The 18,143-nt window shown below is 33.5% G+C and overlaps 1 protein-coding gene across 4 annotated transcripts in view; it reads right to left on the bottom strand.

The window, feature by feature from the left end:
* Positions 1-18,143, bottom strand: part of LOC115877801 (ryanodine receptor) — a 135,916-nt gene that overhangs the window by 11,805 nt on the left and 105,968 nt on the right. For all 4 annotated transcript variants that reach the window (XM_030894115.1, XM_030894117.1, XM_030894116.1 and 1 more), the window contains 13 exons: positions 17,085-17,197; positions 14,976-15,182; positions 12,455-12,593; positions 10,878-11,199; positions 10,727-10,816; positions 8,664-8,922; positions 8,308-8,453; positions 7,826-8,042; positions 6,501-6,739; positions 4,425-4,704; positions 555-691; positions 248-494; positions 51-191 (listed from right to left, as the gene is read on the bottom strand). In XM_030894115.1, the coding sequence (XP_030749975.1) occupies positions 51-191; positions 248-494; positions 555-691; positions 4,425-4,704; positions 6,501-6,739; positions 7,826-8,042; positions 8,308-8,453; positions 8,664-8,922; positions 10,727-10,816; positions 10,878-11,199; positions 12,455-12,593; positions 14,976-15,182; positions 17,085-17,197 (2,537 nt within the window). The remainder of the gene's footprint in view (positions 1-50; positions 192-247; positions 495-554; positions 692-4,424; positions 4,705-6,500; positions 6,740-7,825; positions 8,043-8,307; positions 8,454-8,663; positions 8,923-10,726; positions 10,817-10,877; positions 11,200-12,454; positions 12,594-14,975; positions 15,183-17,084; positions 17,198-18,143) is intronic.

Genomic DNA, 18,143 nt, shown 5'->3' with positions numbered 1-18,143 from the left:
ATACATCAAAAGATAAATACGTATTTATAAAATTTTACAAAAATCCTTACCCTAAGAGATCGGACAGCGACAACGGTTGTTCGGGCGTTTCAGCTTCCGTTTGTTCTCCATCTTCAGGAGTTGTTTCACCTTCACCTTCTCCAGAAGACGGCTGACTTCCAGTTGGAGACTCGTGAGCTGCCATTTTGTACCTTCAAAAAAAATTATATATTAATTTCACTCAAAATTTTCAAAATTATCTTCTTACTGCCCGCCTTCTTCTTTTGTTACGTCCACACCAAACGCCTGAATCTGAGTGTTAGGGTCTTCTGCCGGCGGTAACTGAGGCAGCATTCTCAGCGGACTCACTTTTTCCTCCTCCTTTATTTCGATCATCGGTTCTTCGACTACCGGACCTCTCATCAAGGACATCAGTATGCCCAGGAGATATTTTATAACGACCACGAATCCGAAACCGGAATAGTAGAAGGAGTAGAAGAGTAATTTAAAGAAGCCTGGAAGTAGTTGAGTGGTTAGTTTTAGCGAAATTAGACAAAAGAGTAGAGTTATCATACCCACGAATAGTTCTGGTATCGTCATCTGTTGCATTTCGATGATTTTGTGTTTGATGTTCGATGGACTCAGTGCTGAGAAACCATAGTAGATTGCTTCTTTGAAGTTTTGGTAAGTTCGTCTCACTGGATCTTTCCCCCTATAATGAATAATACAGGGTGTTTCAAAAAACATGTGCCATCTCTCGTGGGGAGTTTGCTCACGAATCAAAATACACAATGCGTAATCGAAAAACACACAATGTACCTCAAACCAACCGTTTCCGAGTTATTGACTTTTGAACATATCACTTAAACAATTTGACTTAATTAATTTTTATATGTTCAGTTTCATTCAACGATGCCATTCTGCCGAAATTGTGATACTGTTGTAATGGGTTTTTAAATGTCTATTAGCTACTAGTAAATTTAAGTATACAGGGTCGGTCATAAAGCTGTGGCACATCAAACTTTATTTTTTTCAATTGAAATACCCTGTATATTACTGCATATTTCAATTTTTCCTTCAATTTTAAGCAATAATCGTAATACACAATGTACACGAATTGAAGAATTGAAATGTTAAACGAAAATTTTGTAATTTTCAGACTTGATATAATCTCATTTTATACATCTATAAAGGTGGGTTCATACAGCCAAATAAAATAAAATAAGAATAAAATAAAATAAGAAATAAGGAATTCTTATTTGTGTGCGTTCATACAGTCAAATAAAATAAAATAAGAAATATATATTTGCTCATGCGCAGTACGATGAGGCTGGATAAAAGTTAACTTTTACGATTGTTTATAGTAATTTTACTATTTATAGTATATTTATTTATTCATTGCCTACTATATTATACATTTTACTTATGTGAAATTATAAAATAAATTAAATCCAAACTGAAAATATTTGTAGGTTAGAATTAAGCGTGCGCAAAGCCGTTTTCACATAAAATAAAACAAGAAGTTAAAAGATAAAGACTTCTTATTTTATTTGTTATTTTATTTGGCTGTATGAACGCATGTACGGTATCCCATATAACCAACTTTCTTATTTTATTTTATTTTATTCTTATTTTATTTTATTTGGCTGTATGAACCCACCATAAATGTCAAATATTATTAAGTGTCACAGTTACGGCAGAATGACATCGTTAAATGAAACTGAACATATCGAAATTAATTAAATCAAATTGTTCAAGTGATATGTTCAAAAGTCAATAACTCGAAAACGGTTGGTTTGAGGTACATAGTGTGTATCTCTATTTTTTCTTAGAATTGAAATATGCAATAATATACAAGGGGTTCCATTTAAAAAAATAAAACCTTGATGTGCCACGATTTTATGACCGACCATGTATACTTAAATTTATTACTCGCAAACTTTTGTATTTAACTTTTTGCGAACCTGTATAATCAATGATATAAACCCTAGATCATATATACTTACGTGGATAAATCAACGCCATAAGTTTGGCATTAAAAAATATGTCTCCAACATCACGACATGCAATTTTCAAACCTTCTTTATTGCACTTATGAAACATTCAATAGGTTTATCTTTGCGCATGCGCATTAGAAGTTGCACGCATTTCCAAAATAATCACAATTTTCTACGGTTTAGAAAGTACAAATTAAACATTGTTATGGAAACCAACTTTTCATTGTCATCATATTGTCATAATCTTGTCATAATCATGTCATAACCTTATTTCATAGATAAATGCAACAAGTTTAGATTGGAAAGCCCGTCAAAATTTTGGGTCGCGACCGTTATACGCGATCTGGCGCTGCTATAGCGGTCGCTAAAAACAACGGCAAACAAAAACAAAAATAATTTTTTCTTGTCAAAGTCAGAATATTCAAAAATCATAATAATCTTTCAAAATCTAAAACGGTCTCATTAAAGAAATTCCGAAAAGTGTTTATAGCGTTCATTTTCAAAGTAATTATTGCTATCTTGTGAGTTTAATTCAAGTTTTATTTACTTCAACCGGTGATAATTGTGAAAAAGTGGCATTAAAAACTTAAAAAGCTGTGCTGTGAACTGTGAACTGCAAAAACCATCGTGGATCGTGGCATAACGTCGGTTTCCAATGTTTCATAGGTATTTCATACATGCGTCCTTATATAAAATAAAGTTTCTTGTATGCAACACACTGTATTTTATTTATAAATAAACGAACGAAAATAATAATAAATTTGAATAAACTATATTTGGCGATATAATTCCGGAAAAAGCCGAACCAAACCGAAATTTTCAAAAATTTTGGGTCGCGACCGTTGCAAGAATAGCGCCAAATAGTGTTTACATTGTCCTTATGGGCACTTTCCAATCTAAACTTGTTTCATTTATCTATGCCTTATTTCCATTGTAGACGCTTGTTTTTTTGCGTTTTTTTTATTTTAAAAATTGTATTAATTACTCTTTTATCGACCGCTTTTATATAGCCAAGGATGCAAGTGTCTGCAGTGAGAAGTTAATTTTACGTTTGTGCAATTATATTTCTACTTTTTTTTCGTTGGACTTTCTAAATACTCGTAAAAATGACTAGAAAGTGTTTGGTGTGTGGAAGTTCTAATATAAAGGTCCCCGAATTATCTTTTCATAAGCAAGTAAAGTATTCAGTTGTTCTTTTATTTATTTTAAACAACATGCAGACTTTTTGGTTAGATTTCCTAAGAATATTGATATTCGTACGGAGTGGCTAAATGTATTTTTTATATAATTTAATTTTTGTGACCGTAAACATTCAATTTATTGTTCAAATATATGCATTGTACAAATTAAATTTTTAAAATTAATATTCAAATTTGGCGCGTGGACGATAGGTCCTCGACAAGGATAGATAGAGTAGAAGCACCGCGTTTGCAACAAAAAAAGAAGATAAATGGAACTCGTTGACATGTTTGCGACAGTTTCCATAGTGATTTACCTATCCACGTTAGTATATACTCTGTTTTTTTTCTCAGGTAAGATTTCGACAGACAATGACAGAAAAAAAGCAGATGACTTCCATACCAATCCATTTATTTCACTAAAAAAAGTTTCTAATATTTTTTAAGTTAACTATGGATGGGTTTATAAATAAATACGTCATGCGTCGTCTCTCGTTGTTTTTAACCAGTTTAATTGGTTTATTTCAAAAACTACAGATCATATTTCGATATTATTGGTTTGACCCAACGATGGACGACAAACGGACGATTGTGCGTATGAACTCGACATAAGATTTTTGAGAGTTGTCAAACTATTGCCAATTATAGGTTATAATTTTGTGTCAAATAGAAATGATAAATATTTTGCATTTTGCATTTTCGACTGTGTTGTTACTTGTCTTTCTTGTTTTTTAAAATTAAGTGGAGGAAAACTCGAGGGAATATTAAGTGTTGACCCAGACCATAGTTTACAGTTAATATTCGGTGCACCGAGACCGCCAGAGACACACTTTGCCAGAGACTATGGCCAGAGAGTTGTATTAGCCACAAATAAAGTTGTATACCATCTCGTATATGGTACCAAAAACTGGAGTATCTGTAAAATAACATCACACGATAGGTAAATAATACATTTTAGTACTGCAGAAAAAAATAAGATTAAAGTTAATTAACCAAGATTAGATTTCTTCAGTTTTATACAGTTTTTTTCACAATATTTTGAAGAATTGAAGAATGAATATTTGACACTTGTCACTCAAAATTTAAATATAATAATTATGCGTTCTAATTGTACCAACTTATTTCTTTGTAAAATAAAATAAACTACTTTGAAATTGAAATGACAGACACATCTATCACTGTCAAGGATTTTGTCGTTGGACAGACTATATATGATCTAGGATATAAACGAACAAGTTAAAAACCAAAAAAATACAGTAATTTTTCTTACTTTTGTTCATCTTCGTCAGCCATATAACTATAAGTCGTCGCACGAATTTGGCCACTGCCACCCGAATCTTCAACGGCCATCAATCCGCTGGCGTGTTGCATCTCAAAGATGGCGTCCTCGCAGAAATTGATAAAGGCCTCAAGCTTCTCCTTGTCACCACCTTCCGTCACAATGGAGTAGAAGAAGGCCCGCTTGGATTCCTTGATTTGAGGCTTCTCCCACTGCTCGATGTTCGATTCTTTGATCTCGAAATATACTCTCTCGATTCGTTTGCTGCTACCTACAAACAATTGAGCTGTATTTTCAACTTATTGTTGAACTACCTGTATACAGGGTGTTCGGAGATTTTTTGCATATCATTGTTTCACAATGAGATCTATCAATTAAAAATATGTTTTCAATATGGCGGCACTTCTGAAAATACCGGAAGTTGATAGCAACTTTCTTATTTTAAATGTGTAACCCCATTTTTATTATATATTTAAATTCTCTATTGCCCGGTGGCGTAGAGGTCCAGGCTCTCGTCTACCAATCTCAAGGTAGTGGGTTCGAATCCCGCACCCGGCATTGCATCAGCCGACTATTTTTATTAAAATAAAAATAGTTTGGGTACCTAGGTCGACTCAGCCTTAAATGAGTACTTGGGATTCACAATCCTGAGGTAATAATAGGCGGTTGAAGCGTAGTGCTAGCCACATTACCTTCCTTGTATACCGAACGGCTCTAGTATGGCAAGCTGTACCTTGCTACTCCCAAGGCGTTAAACGCTATATACGGGAGCTATTATTATTATTAAATTCTCTATAAAAATTTATAAATTTTTATATCAAACACTCTATACCTATCACTAACCGATTTTGAGAAAAAAAATATCTAAAATTTTTGGAGAAAAAAAACTGCCAGTCAAAAAAAATGTATAGCCTAAACGTCAAATTTAGTGATTACCACTGTGACATAAAGTAAAAAATTGTTCGAATGTCATATAATATTGGCCGTAGCTGTAAATCAATTGAGCAATTAAAAAATTATCATCGATACCAACCGCTCTGTATCAGACGGGTCAAAGACCGCTGAAGGAACAGGAGCTGGAGTATTTGGGGAAAGACCAAGGGTAAGCTTATCCTTTTCATTTGGTAAATACTCAACCGTATTCCAGACAGAAATCTTCGCCATTCTACAATGTGCGAGAGAAAATAATAAAAGCGTTTATTCAGGTAAGCTCATCAATATATGCTCAGATACTCAAGCGGCACTTGGGGCGCTTTTGTGCCCAAAGGTATCGTCGAGACTTGTCTGGGAATGCTTAGGTGAACTGGGAGCTCTGGCACGAAGGAACAGAATTAGATTATTCTGGGTGCCGGGCACAGCGGCATCCAAGGCAACAAAAAAGCCGATGAGCTAGCTAGGCAAGGATCATCGGCATCCTATCTTGGTCCAGAGCCAGTACTGAAAATACCCAAATGTATATGGCCTGTAGTGCACTAAAACTCTGGATCAGAGAAAGCAGAATGTCCACTGGAGAAACAGACAGGAACACAGGCACAGCAAGGCCTTTATCCAAGGACTTAGCTCTAAAACCGCAAAAGAACTGCTAATGCTTAGCAGAAATAAAGTGCGGATTACAACAGGCTTCTTGACAGGACACATGATTATCAAGTGTTACCTGAACAAGCTCAACCTGTATCAAGGAAGTCTTTGCTGCAGACTCTGCGATAAAGATCCAGAAACAGTAGAGCATATAATATGTCACTGCGAGGCTTTGGATCGCAAGCGACACTTTTTATTTGGGAAAGCTAGGCTAGAAAAGGAGAAAATATGCTCTCATCCTATCAATGATCTGCATATGTTAGTGCAGGGCACAGGGATAGGAGAATGGGTGCAGATATAGAAAGGGGATAAACAGAATAGGCCTCACAGGTCGCAGTGTTTCCGACAGAGGACGGCCCCTTATTATTGTGAAAAAAAACCACCCTGTATAAGCTATACCAAATAAACTTCTACATTCACTCTACAAAAGTTTATTTGGCATGATATGGCTATAACTATACTAGCCTTATGTGGATTTAATGGACTTACCTAAGATTTCAATGCGACCTAAGAAGGGCTCAAAATAATTCAATACAGAGCCTGCAGTTTCTAAGAATCTAGCCAGCCTAGGCTCGTTAGGCATGTGTTCTGACAGATTTGTGAGCAACACGGCCAAGTTGAAACCGATTTCTTTAGCGGGTTCGTGGAAACGATCTATAAAACCTTCGTAGTCGATTTTTCCGTCGTGGTTGGTCTCACAACAAGCTAAAAGGAACTCAATCTCTTCCCTGGAAAAATAAAATGATAACAAAGAGACAAAGGGTATAGCCAGATTAATATGGGAAATCTGCCCCCGCGGCTTTTTTAACTCGTACTCAGGGGATCGATTTGGTGCCGAATCCAAATAATTCACCTACATTTTTAGCTCTTTAACTCAAACGGTTTTCGAGATTTTCAAAAAAAAACTGTTTTTTCAATTTTATTTTTATTTTTATAGTAAAATTTAAAATTAATTAATGATTATTTTTTTCTAATTCTAAGAAGTCTAAGACATGAAAAAATAATATGATCATGATTCTTAAACGAAAAGCCGATTTTTAGCGGAGGAAATAAAATTAAAATCTTTATTTTGTTAACCTTTGTGAAATATGTCACTCACTAAAAATCGTCAGAAAATGTCTTTTATACTCCTTTACACTCGGAATTTTTTTAGAATTTTTTGAAGTGGTGGGACAATATGAAAAAAATTAAAAACTCATTTTTTTTCTAAAATCTCAGACTCATTTTTTTATAATAACCTTTATGTTTATTTCTGGCAAGGATGTATTTTTAATGAAAAAATATTTTCTACTCACTTTTGTAAATTAAACAAAAATATAAGTTAGTTAAAACAGAAGATTTTAGAAAAAAAATGAGTTTTTTATTTTATTCATATTGTTCCACCACTTCAAAAAATTCTAAAAAATTCCTGAGGGTAACGAAGTATGAAAGACATTTTCTGACGATTTTTAGTGAGTGACATATTTCACAAAGGTTAAAAAAATGAAAATTTTAATATTATTTCCTCCGCTAAAAATCGGCTCTTCGTTTAAGAATCATGATCATATTATTTTTTCATGTCTTAGACTTCTAAGAATTAGAAAAAAATAATCGTTAATTAATTTTGAATTTTACTATAAAAATAACAATAAAATTGAAAAAACAGTTTTTTTTTGAAAATCTCGAAAACCGTTTGAGATAACGAGCTAAAAATTTAGGTGAATTATTTTGATACTACACCGAATCGATCCCTGAGTGCGAGTCAAAAAAGCCACGAGGGCAGATTTCCCATATTAATCCGGCTATACCCTTTGGCCAAAAAAAGGTTATTTTACGGTGTATAGCTTTTTTGCTGTTCCATTTTTTCTTTGAAGTCTTTGGGATAGACCCAGCCGTCGCTGTTGACATCGATTTCTTGGAAACTGGCCGACGATGTTAGATCTTTTAGCTTCAGGAACATGTCGAAGTATTTCAGGATTAATTCTACGTTGGAGGCACTTTCCACCAAGGTGTCCACCATTTGTTTACCGATGGTGCCGTTCACGACATTACCTGTGAAAAAATTATTGAAATAAATATCCTGTATATTTTTGTAATTAAAATCGGAGTTTTAAGACAGAAATGACGTCGTGGTAGCTAAATAGTTTTTAAAATATTCCCTTAAAATATAAATATGGAATAAGATAGAACATTTTCAAATAAAATACATCATGGATGTCTTTCTAAGGTTGAAATGTACTACCAGTTAAAACACTGTTATTGGTAGTGCATTTATTTAAGTGACACCCTGTATATTATTTCAATACGAAGTAGGTACCTTCAAGCATTGAAAGCATCATGGTAATCATGTCCTTTTGCAAGTTAAGAAGTTCCTTCAGCAAATCCACCTGACTCGAGTGTTTGGATAACTTATCCTGCATGTGAGAGAACAGAAACAGGAAACCACCAACTGCATCCCATAACCTAAAAATTAGCTCAAATATAACTAATATTCGTACTTCACTTGTTAAAAAATATTGATAGTCAAGAAAAAGAAATTGTTGTACCGAAAAAGCTCAGTGGCGTACCATTTACTTTATGCCGATTAAATTCGATTTAAAAAAAATAACACTCTGTAAATCAAAAAGAAAGAACTTTAGAACACAGTGTATAATATCTAGATATTTTAGTTACCTGGAATGTGCCAGAGCCTGCTGATTCAGAGTACAAGGACCCTGAATGACTTCAGTGAGCGTGTTGAAAACCTGACTAGCTACGCCAATGGCTTTGAAGAAATTCGCTTTACCAGCTGGGTCGATGAGTTCCTTGCTAGAGTAATGCCAGTAGAAGTCCATGATGGATTCTTGCAGTCTCAGTAGGTAATCTACCGTGCAAATGACTACGTTCACTGTGGTGGTGTTACCGGCTTGGGTACGCAAATAGTTCTGCCATTCTAAAAATTATTATTAGTTTCCAAAATAAGTACGAAACATGAATCTTTTTAAAAAATAAGGGGATGTTTTTTTTCAATATCACATAATTATCCATTAAGGATATACCGGATGCGTCTCAAAAGTGGCTCACTCCTATAACTTTTTTTATTTTTTCAGATAAATAAACGAGATTTGATATGCTAGTATATGACATAAATTAGGATTGTGACGTATTCAATTGTTTTTGGTTACTTCCTGTTTCACCGGAATTGACTACAACTTTTGATTTTTAAATAGCACCCTCAGTATATTTTTACTTTATTCGATAGAAAATGACACTTTAGGTACCTTTACACTTACACTCTTTCGCATGGGTTCTGAACGTGGCGATCCAATCGTGCGCATAAGAACGGTAATGTAAATGTAAATCAAGCATGTGCGAAAACAGTTCGTACTTGAGTGTAGACTTGATTGCAGGAAAAGAACGTTAAATTCTTCTTGTGCATAATTTGAGTGGCGTGTGCGATTTGGCGCGCGGGATAACAAAATAAAATAATTATAATAAGTAGTAATGGAACGTTGCAATACTAGTGAAGAACCCTACGTCTTTCTTGTCTTTCAGGTGGTTCAGCATGCCCATTTGTATGGCAAAATTACCGCCTCTTAGTAAGTAAAGTTTATTATTGTAAAATTTTATATAATTATTTAATAATTTATTTTTACAGATATCAATAAATTACTTATTTTGTGTGCCATGGGAGATAGTAGGTACTGGTCGAAAGACTTTAAAGGCATTTTATTGAAATTTACAAATCATATCCGTGTCTATGGAAGGTGAGGTCCAAAGAATATACAAATAATAAAAAAAATACAAAATAATACAAAGAGCCACTTTTAATTTGTGCCGCCTTATTTTGTACATTTTTTATCTCAATCCTTTTAGAATTTCTAAAACTCCTGGAGTCCGGTCAAATCCGCGCCATAAGCAACAGTTTTCACTTTACACTGACATGTTTTTCCTTTTACGTTACATACGCGCGGACAAGTCTCGAATAGAACGTTGCTTTTTTTTATTTTTCTAGCAACACCCTCTTGGAACGCTACGTTCTTGGAGCGCATTCTTGGACTCACGATTGGAATGCCGTTCAGAACCCACGCGAAAGAGTGTAAGTGTAAAGGTGCCTTTTGATTAGAATGACATATCATATGTAAACATTTGACAATTTCGCTTTTAAAAAAAATCGCATTTTAAATTTCATTCTAGAGTGCCATGGCTGTTAAAAATACTAATTTTAATCAAGGAGCCTTGGAAAAATAGATTTGATCATCTAATGTTTTTCATGATTTGTTCTGACCGGTTAAAAGATGCCCAAATCGTATTTTTTAATCATATCTCAATATTTTCAAATGGAGCGAGGGTGGCTCATTAGCATATTTGGAAAAAGCATTTTTTTACCAATAATTTGATATCACACACTTGGTATTTCAAGTCAAATTGTCGTTATGAACCACATGTTAAAATAAAATCAAATAAATTATATGAGAGAATGTCAAAAGTTGACATATTATATGTCATTCTATTCAGAGAGTGTTATTTAAAAACATTCCGAGAGTGTCATTTAAAAATCAAAAGTTGTAGTCATTTTCGGTGAAACAGGAAGTGAGCAAAAACAATTGAATACGTCAATCAATCCTAATCATATACTAATACCAAGTTATAAGTTTTTTATCTGAAAAAATAAAAAAAGTTATAGGGATGAGCCACTTTTGAGACGCACCAGGTAGATCTTGCATTCTCCCTACCTTTATATCTTTAAGTCTTACCTAAATTGTGACCTTCACAAGTAAGCTGGATAAATCTAAACAAGGCACAAGTGAATTCAGCGTCATGCATATTCTTCTCGCCAGCCGCACCTATATAAAAATACAAAAAATAAAATAATACGAAAACAACAAAGAAACAAAACTAACAAACCTTCAGAACCAACTCCCAGACCTTCTGCCTTGGTGTTTCTTTCAAAAGCGTCCAGATCCAATACACTACAACTATTCATTAAACCAGCAATACTAGTGAAGAACCCTACGTCTTTCTTGTCTTTCAGGTGGTTCAGCATGCCCATTTGTATGTCGAAGTTACCGCCTCTCAGAATGGAGATACCCAGTTCTAAGGTTTTCATCACCATATCCGATGGTACGCCTTTGCAGGCTGATATATGTAACAGTACCATTTCTGCTACGCCTCTGTTTGCCAGTCTGGCTTGGTTGAAGAGTAATTTCTGTTTTTCCATTTCTTGTTCCTAAGGAATGTTGAATAATGTGAAAGAAATTTCGATAGGACACTTGAACTAATTTCTAAGGTCTCACATAGACGTTATTCTTTTGCCACGCTTAAAGCTTGATTTTCATGCATCCGTTGTCCGACGATACGATGATACGATATTAATTTTATTGGTTGAATTTAAAGACTTCGATTGGTTAGAAAATTAAGCAGTTTTTAAATTTATTGCATCTTCATACCTCCGTTCATCGGATATACGATTTGCTTGTGATTAGTGTCATTTTATATTTTTATTTCCATAATGATTTCGCTGTTTTACTTATAGGCTAAGAGCTAGCAACGTTTTCAAGAGAGAGTTTTAAGAAAGCTGGTTCTTTAATATACCTTTTGATATGCTCTTCTGAACAGAGTGCGGACCGTCTGGCTGCCAGTAGACGTTACGTTCACTACAGCGCATCCCCATATCTGTATTCAACATCTGTTCAGTACTATGCATCACAAATTCGCCCTGTATTTCGGGAACTAAGGAGTCGAGGACAAACCTATATGTAACATATAGTGTTTTATAAGAAAGTAGCAAAGTAATGTGAAAATCGCATCATTGTATCTCTACTGATAAACGAGAAATCCCATAAAACACACGAAAATGGGATACCCTGTACAGATGTAAAGCGCAGTAGTGAACCACAGTAGTCTACCGGCATCGGCAGCCAGGCGGCCCGCACTTTGGTCAGGAGAGCATAGCAAAGGATATACTAAAAAAACAGCTTTCTTAAAATTCTCGTTTTCCCGACGGTGCTAGCTCTTGTACTATTATATTTTTATTAAGATTAGTTTCAACTTGTTAAAAAAGTGCCAAAACGTCCGTTATCGTACGATCTTTCTCCGTTGACGGGCTGGAGTAAAAAAATTACGGATGAAAAGTGGCGCGAAAATGCTATGACCAATCAGAGTGCCGCGCCGCGCCGCGGCCTCAGACCATCGTATCAACGGATAACGGACGCATAAAAATCAAGCTTAAATCGTCAAATTATTTTGAACTAGAGTAAATCCCACAATCCTCTCTTGGGCTTTCCTACTTATAGTTGTTTTATTCAACAGGTAAAATTACACAAAAAAAACCTCTATGGGAGACTTTATATTAAGATATTTTACTCATACCCTCAGTTTTCTCATTGTCCTCTGATAGATTAATTATAAAAGAAATTATATCAATAGTAAATATAAAGAGATAGGTTGCGTAACAATCTTTTTTTCTTTAAAATTATACTTACATGGATGGAGGAACCTCCTTCTTCACCTTCACCCCCTTCTTCGCCCCCCTCTTCTCCTTCTTCCTCTTCCTCACCGCAAGATTTAGCGATAATTTCCGCATAACTCATATAGAGGGGATCTTCTTGTAACGCTCCGGATCTAAGACAGTTTTTTGACGTTATTAACTTGTTATACAATAATTTTTGTATTAAATACGTGAAATATGATTTTTTACTACAATTTAATACAAACCAGCTACAAGCAATATTTTTTGCACAACTATATTTTTCTAGTGTAGTTTCTACTTCGTATAAAGTTTTATTCAGAACCTCGAAATTAGTGGAATAAACTCGTGGTTGCAATAAGCGTAAAATTTTCTCTGTCTAATTTCAATGTAAGCATTCAGAACATCACAATTAATGATGAGTTATTTTCAGTTAGTAGAAAAAGTTAACAAACATTTAACTTTTACCACTAATTACAGTTTAAAATTAGCGAATAATTCGTCGAAAAAAATTCTGATTAAAAATGAAAACAATATTGTTTTATAAGCTATAATTATTACTGACTACCTCGAGCTAGGATATTCTGTTACTTTTAAATGTATTTTTTTAAAAATTGTAAACACAAAACATCCCCTTTTAGAACGTTTTCTGTAATGGCAATGACTGGAAGTAAAAGCTATACTGTGCGAAAAAACACTAGACGCGCTACTAGCATAGATAAATGAAACAAGTTTAGATTGGAAAGTGCCCGTAAGGACAATGTAAACGTAATTTGGCGCTATTCTTGCAACGGTCGCGACCCAAAACTTTTGAAAATTTCGGAGCGGTTCGGCTTTTTCCGGAATTATATCGCCCAAATATTGTTTATTCAAATTTATTATTATTTTCTTTTAATTTTATAAATAAAATACAGTGTGTTGCATACAAGAAACTTTATTTTATATAAGGACATGTATGAAATAGCTATGAAACATTGGAAACCGACGTTATGCCACAATCCACGATGGTTTTTGCAGTTCACAGTTCACAGCAGAGCTATTTCAGTTTTTAATGCCACTTTTTCACAATTATCACGGGTTTGAGTAAATATAACTTAAATTAAACTCACAAGACAGCAATAATTACTTTGAAAATGGACGCTTTAAACACTTAACGGAATTTTTTCAATGAGAGCGGTTTAGATTTTGAAAGATTTTATAATTTTTGAAGATTTTGACTTTGAAAAGAGAAAATTATTTCTGTTTTTGTTTGCGGTTGTTCTTAGCAACTGCTATAGCAGCGCCAACGGTCGCGACCCAAAATTTTGACAGGTATTCCAATCTAAATTTATTTCCTTTATCTGTACCAACTGTATATTACTACAAAAGTTACAGTTGAGGGTTGAAACCTTTGGTGTTACACAGCAAAATAAAAACACTAAATCACCACAATACACCAAAACACTTTTACTTTTACACTGGGCGCGCGTTTCGCTAACCATGTTAGCATCATCAGCAGATGATTATAAACTCATGTTTATCATCATCTGCTGATAATGCATGCTGATAATGCATAATTAACAAATATTCATTTGTTTTTTAAATATGACAATATTTTTATTTCGTTGTTGTGTGAATGTTCGGTGTGTGATTTTGGCAATTTCCTCATTCATTACTGGTGTATTTGTACTTATTTTACCAAGAACGTTTTATTTAATTTATTGAAATTTAATTGCAATGGCAGTTTTTTTCGTTTTCCAAATCCCCGGAAAGATTCGAATTGTTTTGTAGGTTTTTTTTCAATTTATATGCATATAAAATACATAATTTATAATAACATCAATAACTGTTTTATATTTATAGACGTTAGATCGGGTATTGATATAAACATTTTTTTATTGTGACAAAATAGTTAATATGTTACGAGTATATGTAAATTATAATTTTTTATTGTAATTTTTAACATATAAAGTAATTTTAGTATACCTATTTCCTTAGAATTAAAAAAAATTCTGTAATATTAAAAAAATATATACAGGGATCGATATTTAAAAACTAAGTTTATAATCTATGATGATGATGCTAACATGGTTAGCGAAACGCGCGTCCAGTGTAAAAGTAAAAGTGTTTTGGTGTATTGTGGTGATTTAGTGTTTTTATTTTGCTGTGTAACACCAAAGGTTCCAACCCTCAACTGTAATGATCGATATTTGATGAATTTAGTCCGCGAACAAACTCAAGGGGGCGCTTCTTTTACTTTCATTTCATGACATAGAAGTCAAAATAAAGGGGGATGTTTTGTGATTGAAAATGATCGTAAATTCTTAAGTATAAATTATATTTGAAACCACTAATATATTCCAGTAATTTCAAGGTTCTAAACGAAGCTTAAAGCTACATTCAGAACCTCAAAATTAGTGGAAATTTCTAAGTGTTTCGTTTTCACACTTGCCGTTTATGGTATCCAGGTGGAAAAAGTTTATTCCTATCGACAGCATACATTTTAAGATATTTTAATAAGAAAATACCTATGTTAAACTTATGATTTATTTCATTACCTTTCTGTCATGGCTCCTCTACAGAACGTAGTGACAAGCTGTGTAAGAGGATCTGGTTTTCCCTCTTCTTCTTCCTCGTCCTTTTTCTTCAGTTCAGAGTCCTCAAAACTTTGAGTAAGATCTTCGATCATCACTTCCTGTCCGACATTCTCGTCTTGAAGCCAGAAGTCTCGGTATGTTCGGATAAAAATGTTGATAGCCCGATGCCTGTAAAATAAAATTTATTTTCTTTAAAATTAATAAATAATTCCTGAGACAAAAATAAGTAATGTAGACAAACCTGCTCAGTTTGTACAGTGGCGTACATCTAAGACAAGCCAGTGCCGCGCGTTTTCTGGCAGCGTTCATAACTTTTCTCCAGCCATCTCGACAGGATTTCGGTTTTGAAGCCTTTTGGGTTAGTAAATCACACAAAAATATTAATACAATAAAAAAACAAGATTGTGTTAGTGAGAAATCAATACTATGTCACCTATAAACCCCACCTACAAAACCAAACATTTTTCTAAACTTTGGGACTTTCAAACTGTGAAATGATTTGAGATCTTAAGATAAAATCTTACCGATTTTTGATAAGAGCTTATTTACGGGTTATAAGTTATATATCTGCTAAAAACAGTCTAAAAAAGTCTTCTTGAACAGTTTTATTTAGATATTTTAGAGAGGTTTTTCTTTTTTGTATTTATGTTTTACTTTATGTTTTTTTGCCTCTGACGACTGGAGGAGTTATACCTCCCGAAATGTTAAGCATAATGTTGTCGGTTAGGCAAATCAGTTTTACTAGTAAAAAACCACTGACAAGCTGGTATCCGTTGAGATTCAACGCAGTGGTGTTCATAAAAAAATAACTCTTCCATTTTGTAGATTTTCTTCCATTTGCGAAAAACCCAGATTTTTTTCAAGAAATAAACCCGCCAAAAAAGTACAGACATTATTTTAGATATATCCCATCAATTTATAATGCCCAGGCTGGTACAGTCTGTCCAACAAGGGGATACACGACAGTGACAGATATTGTGTGTCAATTTGATTCCCAACTAAATTACAATTCCTGTCATTTTTTTTTGGATGTCGTCTGACGAAATTTTCCCTGACTCGTTGAACAGACATTATACCGGGTGCGTCTCAAAAGTGGCTCACCCCTATAACTTTTATATTTTTTAGATAAAGAAACGGGATTTGATATGTTAGTTGTACATAAAGTAGTTAGTAAAGTTAGTTGTACATAAAGTAGGATTGATTGACGTATTCAATTGTTTTCGGTCACTTCCTGTTTCACCGGAAATGACTTCAATTTTTGATTTTTAAATGGCACCCTCGGTATATTTTACTTTATTCGATAGAAAATGACACTCTGAATAGAATGACACATCATATGTCAACTTTTGACATTTTCTCATATGTTTATTTGAAATTGTAACATGCGGTTCATAACGACAATTTGACTCGAAATACCAAGTGTGTGGTACCAAATTATTCGTAAAAAATGCTTTTTTCAAATATGCTAATGAGCATATCCTTCGATTTAAAAAAAATGAGATATGATTAAAAATACGATTTGGGCATCTTTAAACCGACCAGGACAAGATAAGAAAAACATTAGACGCTCAAATCTATTTTTCCAAGGCTCCTTGATTAAAAATAATTATTAGTGTTTTTAACACAGGTATGGAACTCTATATTGAAATTTCAAATACGATTTTTTTAAGCGAAAATGTCAAAAAAGTTGGCATGTGATATGTCATTCTATTCAGAATGTCATTTTCTATCGAATAAAGTAAAAAAATACCGAGGGTGCCATTTAAAAATCAAAAGTTGTAGTCATTTCCGGTGAAACAGAAAGTGTCCAGAAACAATTGAATACATCAATCAATCCTATTTTATGTTATATACTAAACCAAATCTCGTTTTTTATGTAAAAAAATAAAAAAGTTTAGGGGTGAGCCACCTTTTAAGACGCACCCGGTATTGGATTTTGTGAAAACTGTCTCAGTTTCTGTATAGATGTTGTCCTGATAAAACTATTATTTCAAACAATAAAAAAGCTAACAAAAACACTACAACACACAAAAACAAGTAAAAATTAAGGCAGAAAAGCAAGTAACGAACCTTGGCAAACTGTGCAAAGAAGCTTGGCGGAAACAAGACAGAACCGCCCTTTTCCTTTGCGTGGAAACTATCGACCTATAAACGCCCTTCTGCTGCTGCTGGGGATGGTCGATCTGGCGAGAAGCAACGGAAATTATAAACAAAATCGATAGATAAAAGCCCAAAGAACTATAAATAATAACTTTCCATATTGAGTACATGAAAAAATTACTACAGAAGACTTTTTCTGTAGTTGTTTTAGCCTGTACAAGCTCTTAACGTCATTCTTTTATTATTATTTGATACATTTTACATTTAAAATATAAACTAGTACAAAATATAAATGCATAAGCCTGACATTCAAACTACTGTAAAAAATAAGCCAGCAGTAGAATCGTATTGTTGATTTACGCTTTGAATAAAAAGAATAAGGAAGAAATATTATGTTATCCATGTATTAGACATGGAATCGACATCATGAAACCCCATTTTTGACAGTTCTGTTTGACGTTTCAATCACAAAACATCCCCCTTTAGAACTTTTTCTTTAACGGTCATAAACGGGAGTAAAAGACTAACCGTCCGAACAAACACTAGAGGCGCCACCGGTCATCGAATGGTGTAAAAATAGAGAAAATTTAATCATCTAATTTTGACGCAAGGGGTCGCGCTTAACTTTTTTAATTTTAATTCAGTTTTCATTGTTTTCAAACTACATTATTAGGTTTTGTTGTATTTTGTGAATGTATAAATGTTTTCTTAGTATAAAATTGCATGATATTAATTGAAATTATATTGCATACATATTTAAAATTAAAATATTACGACATATATTATTACGTCAGTTGCCGTCTAAAATGTCATCTTGATAACAAAAAGTTAGTTATTGTAAGAGATATTTAAAATATTAAAATTCACAAGTTATAATTAGTAATTAGACAATTCTGTTAGATTTTATATTATTTAAAAACAAAAACATAATGGTATACAGCGTAATTTTGATATGCAGGTTCAAAACAAAAAGTGCTGTTATATTTTTCAGTTTCAGTGATTTTAGTGCTGTCGGATATTTTTATTTGT

Source organism: Sitophilus oryzae, unplaced genomic scaffold (genome assembly GCF_002938485.1).
Source record: "Sitophilus oryzae breed Bouriz unplaced genomic scaffold, Soryzae_2.0 scaffold_1499_pilon_pilon, whole genome shotgun sequence".
In the NCBI taxonomy this organism is placed as follows: Eukaryota; Metazoa; Arthropoda; class Insecta; order Coleoptera; family Curculionidae; genus Sitophilus; species Sitophilus oryzae.
Note: the sequence above shows the minus strand (reverse complement) of the source record. Positions and strands in the feature narration are given on the sequence as shown.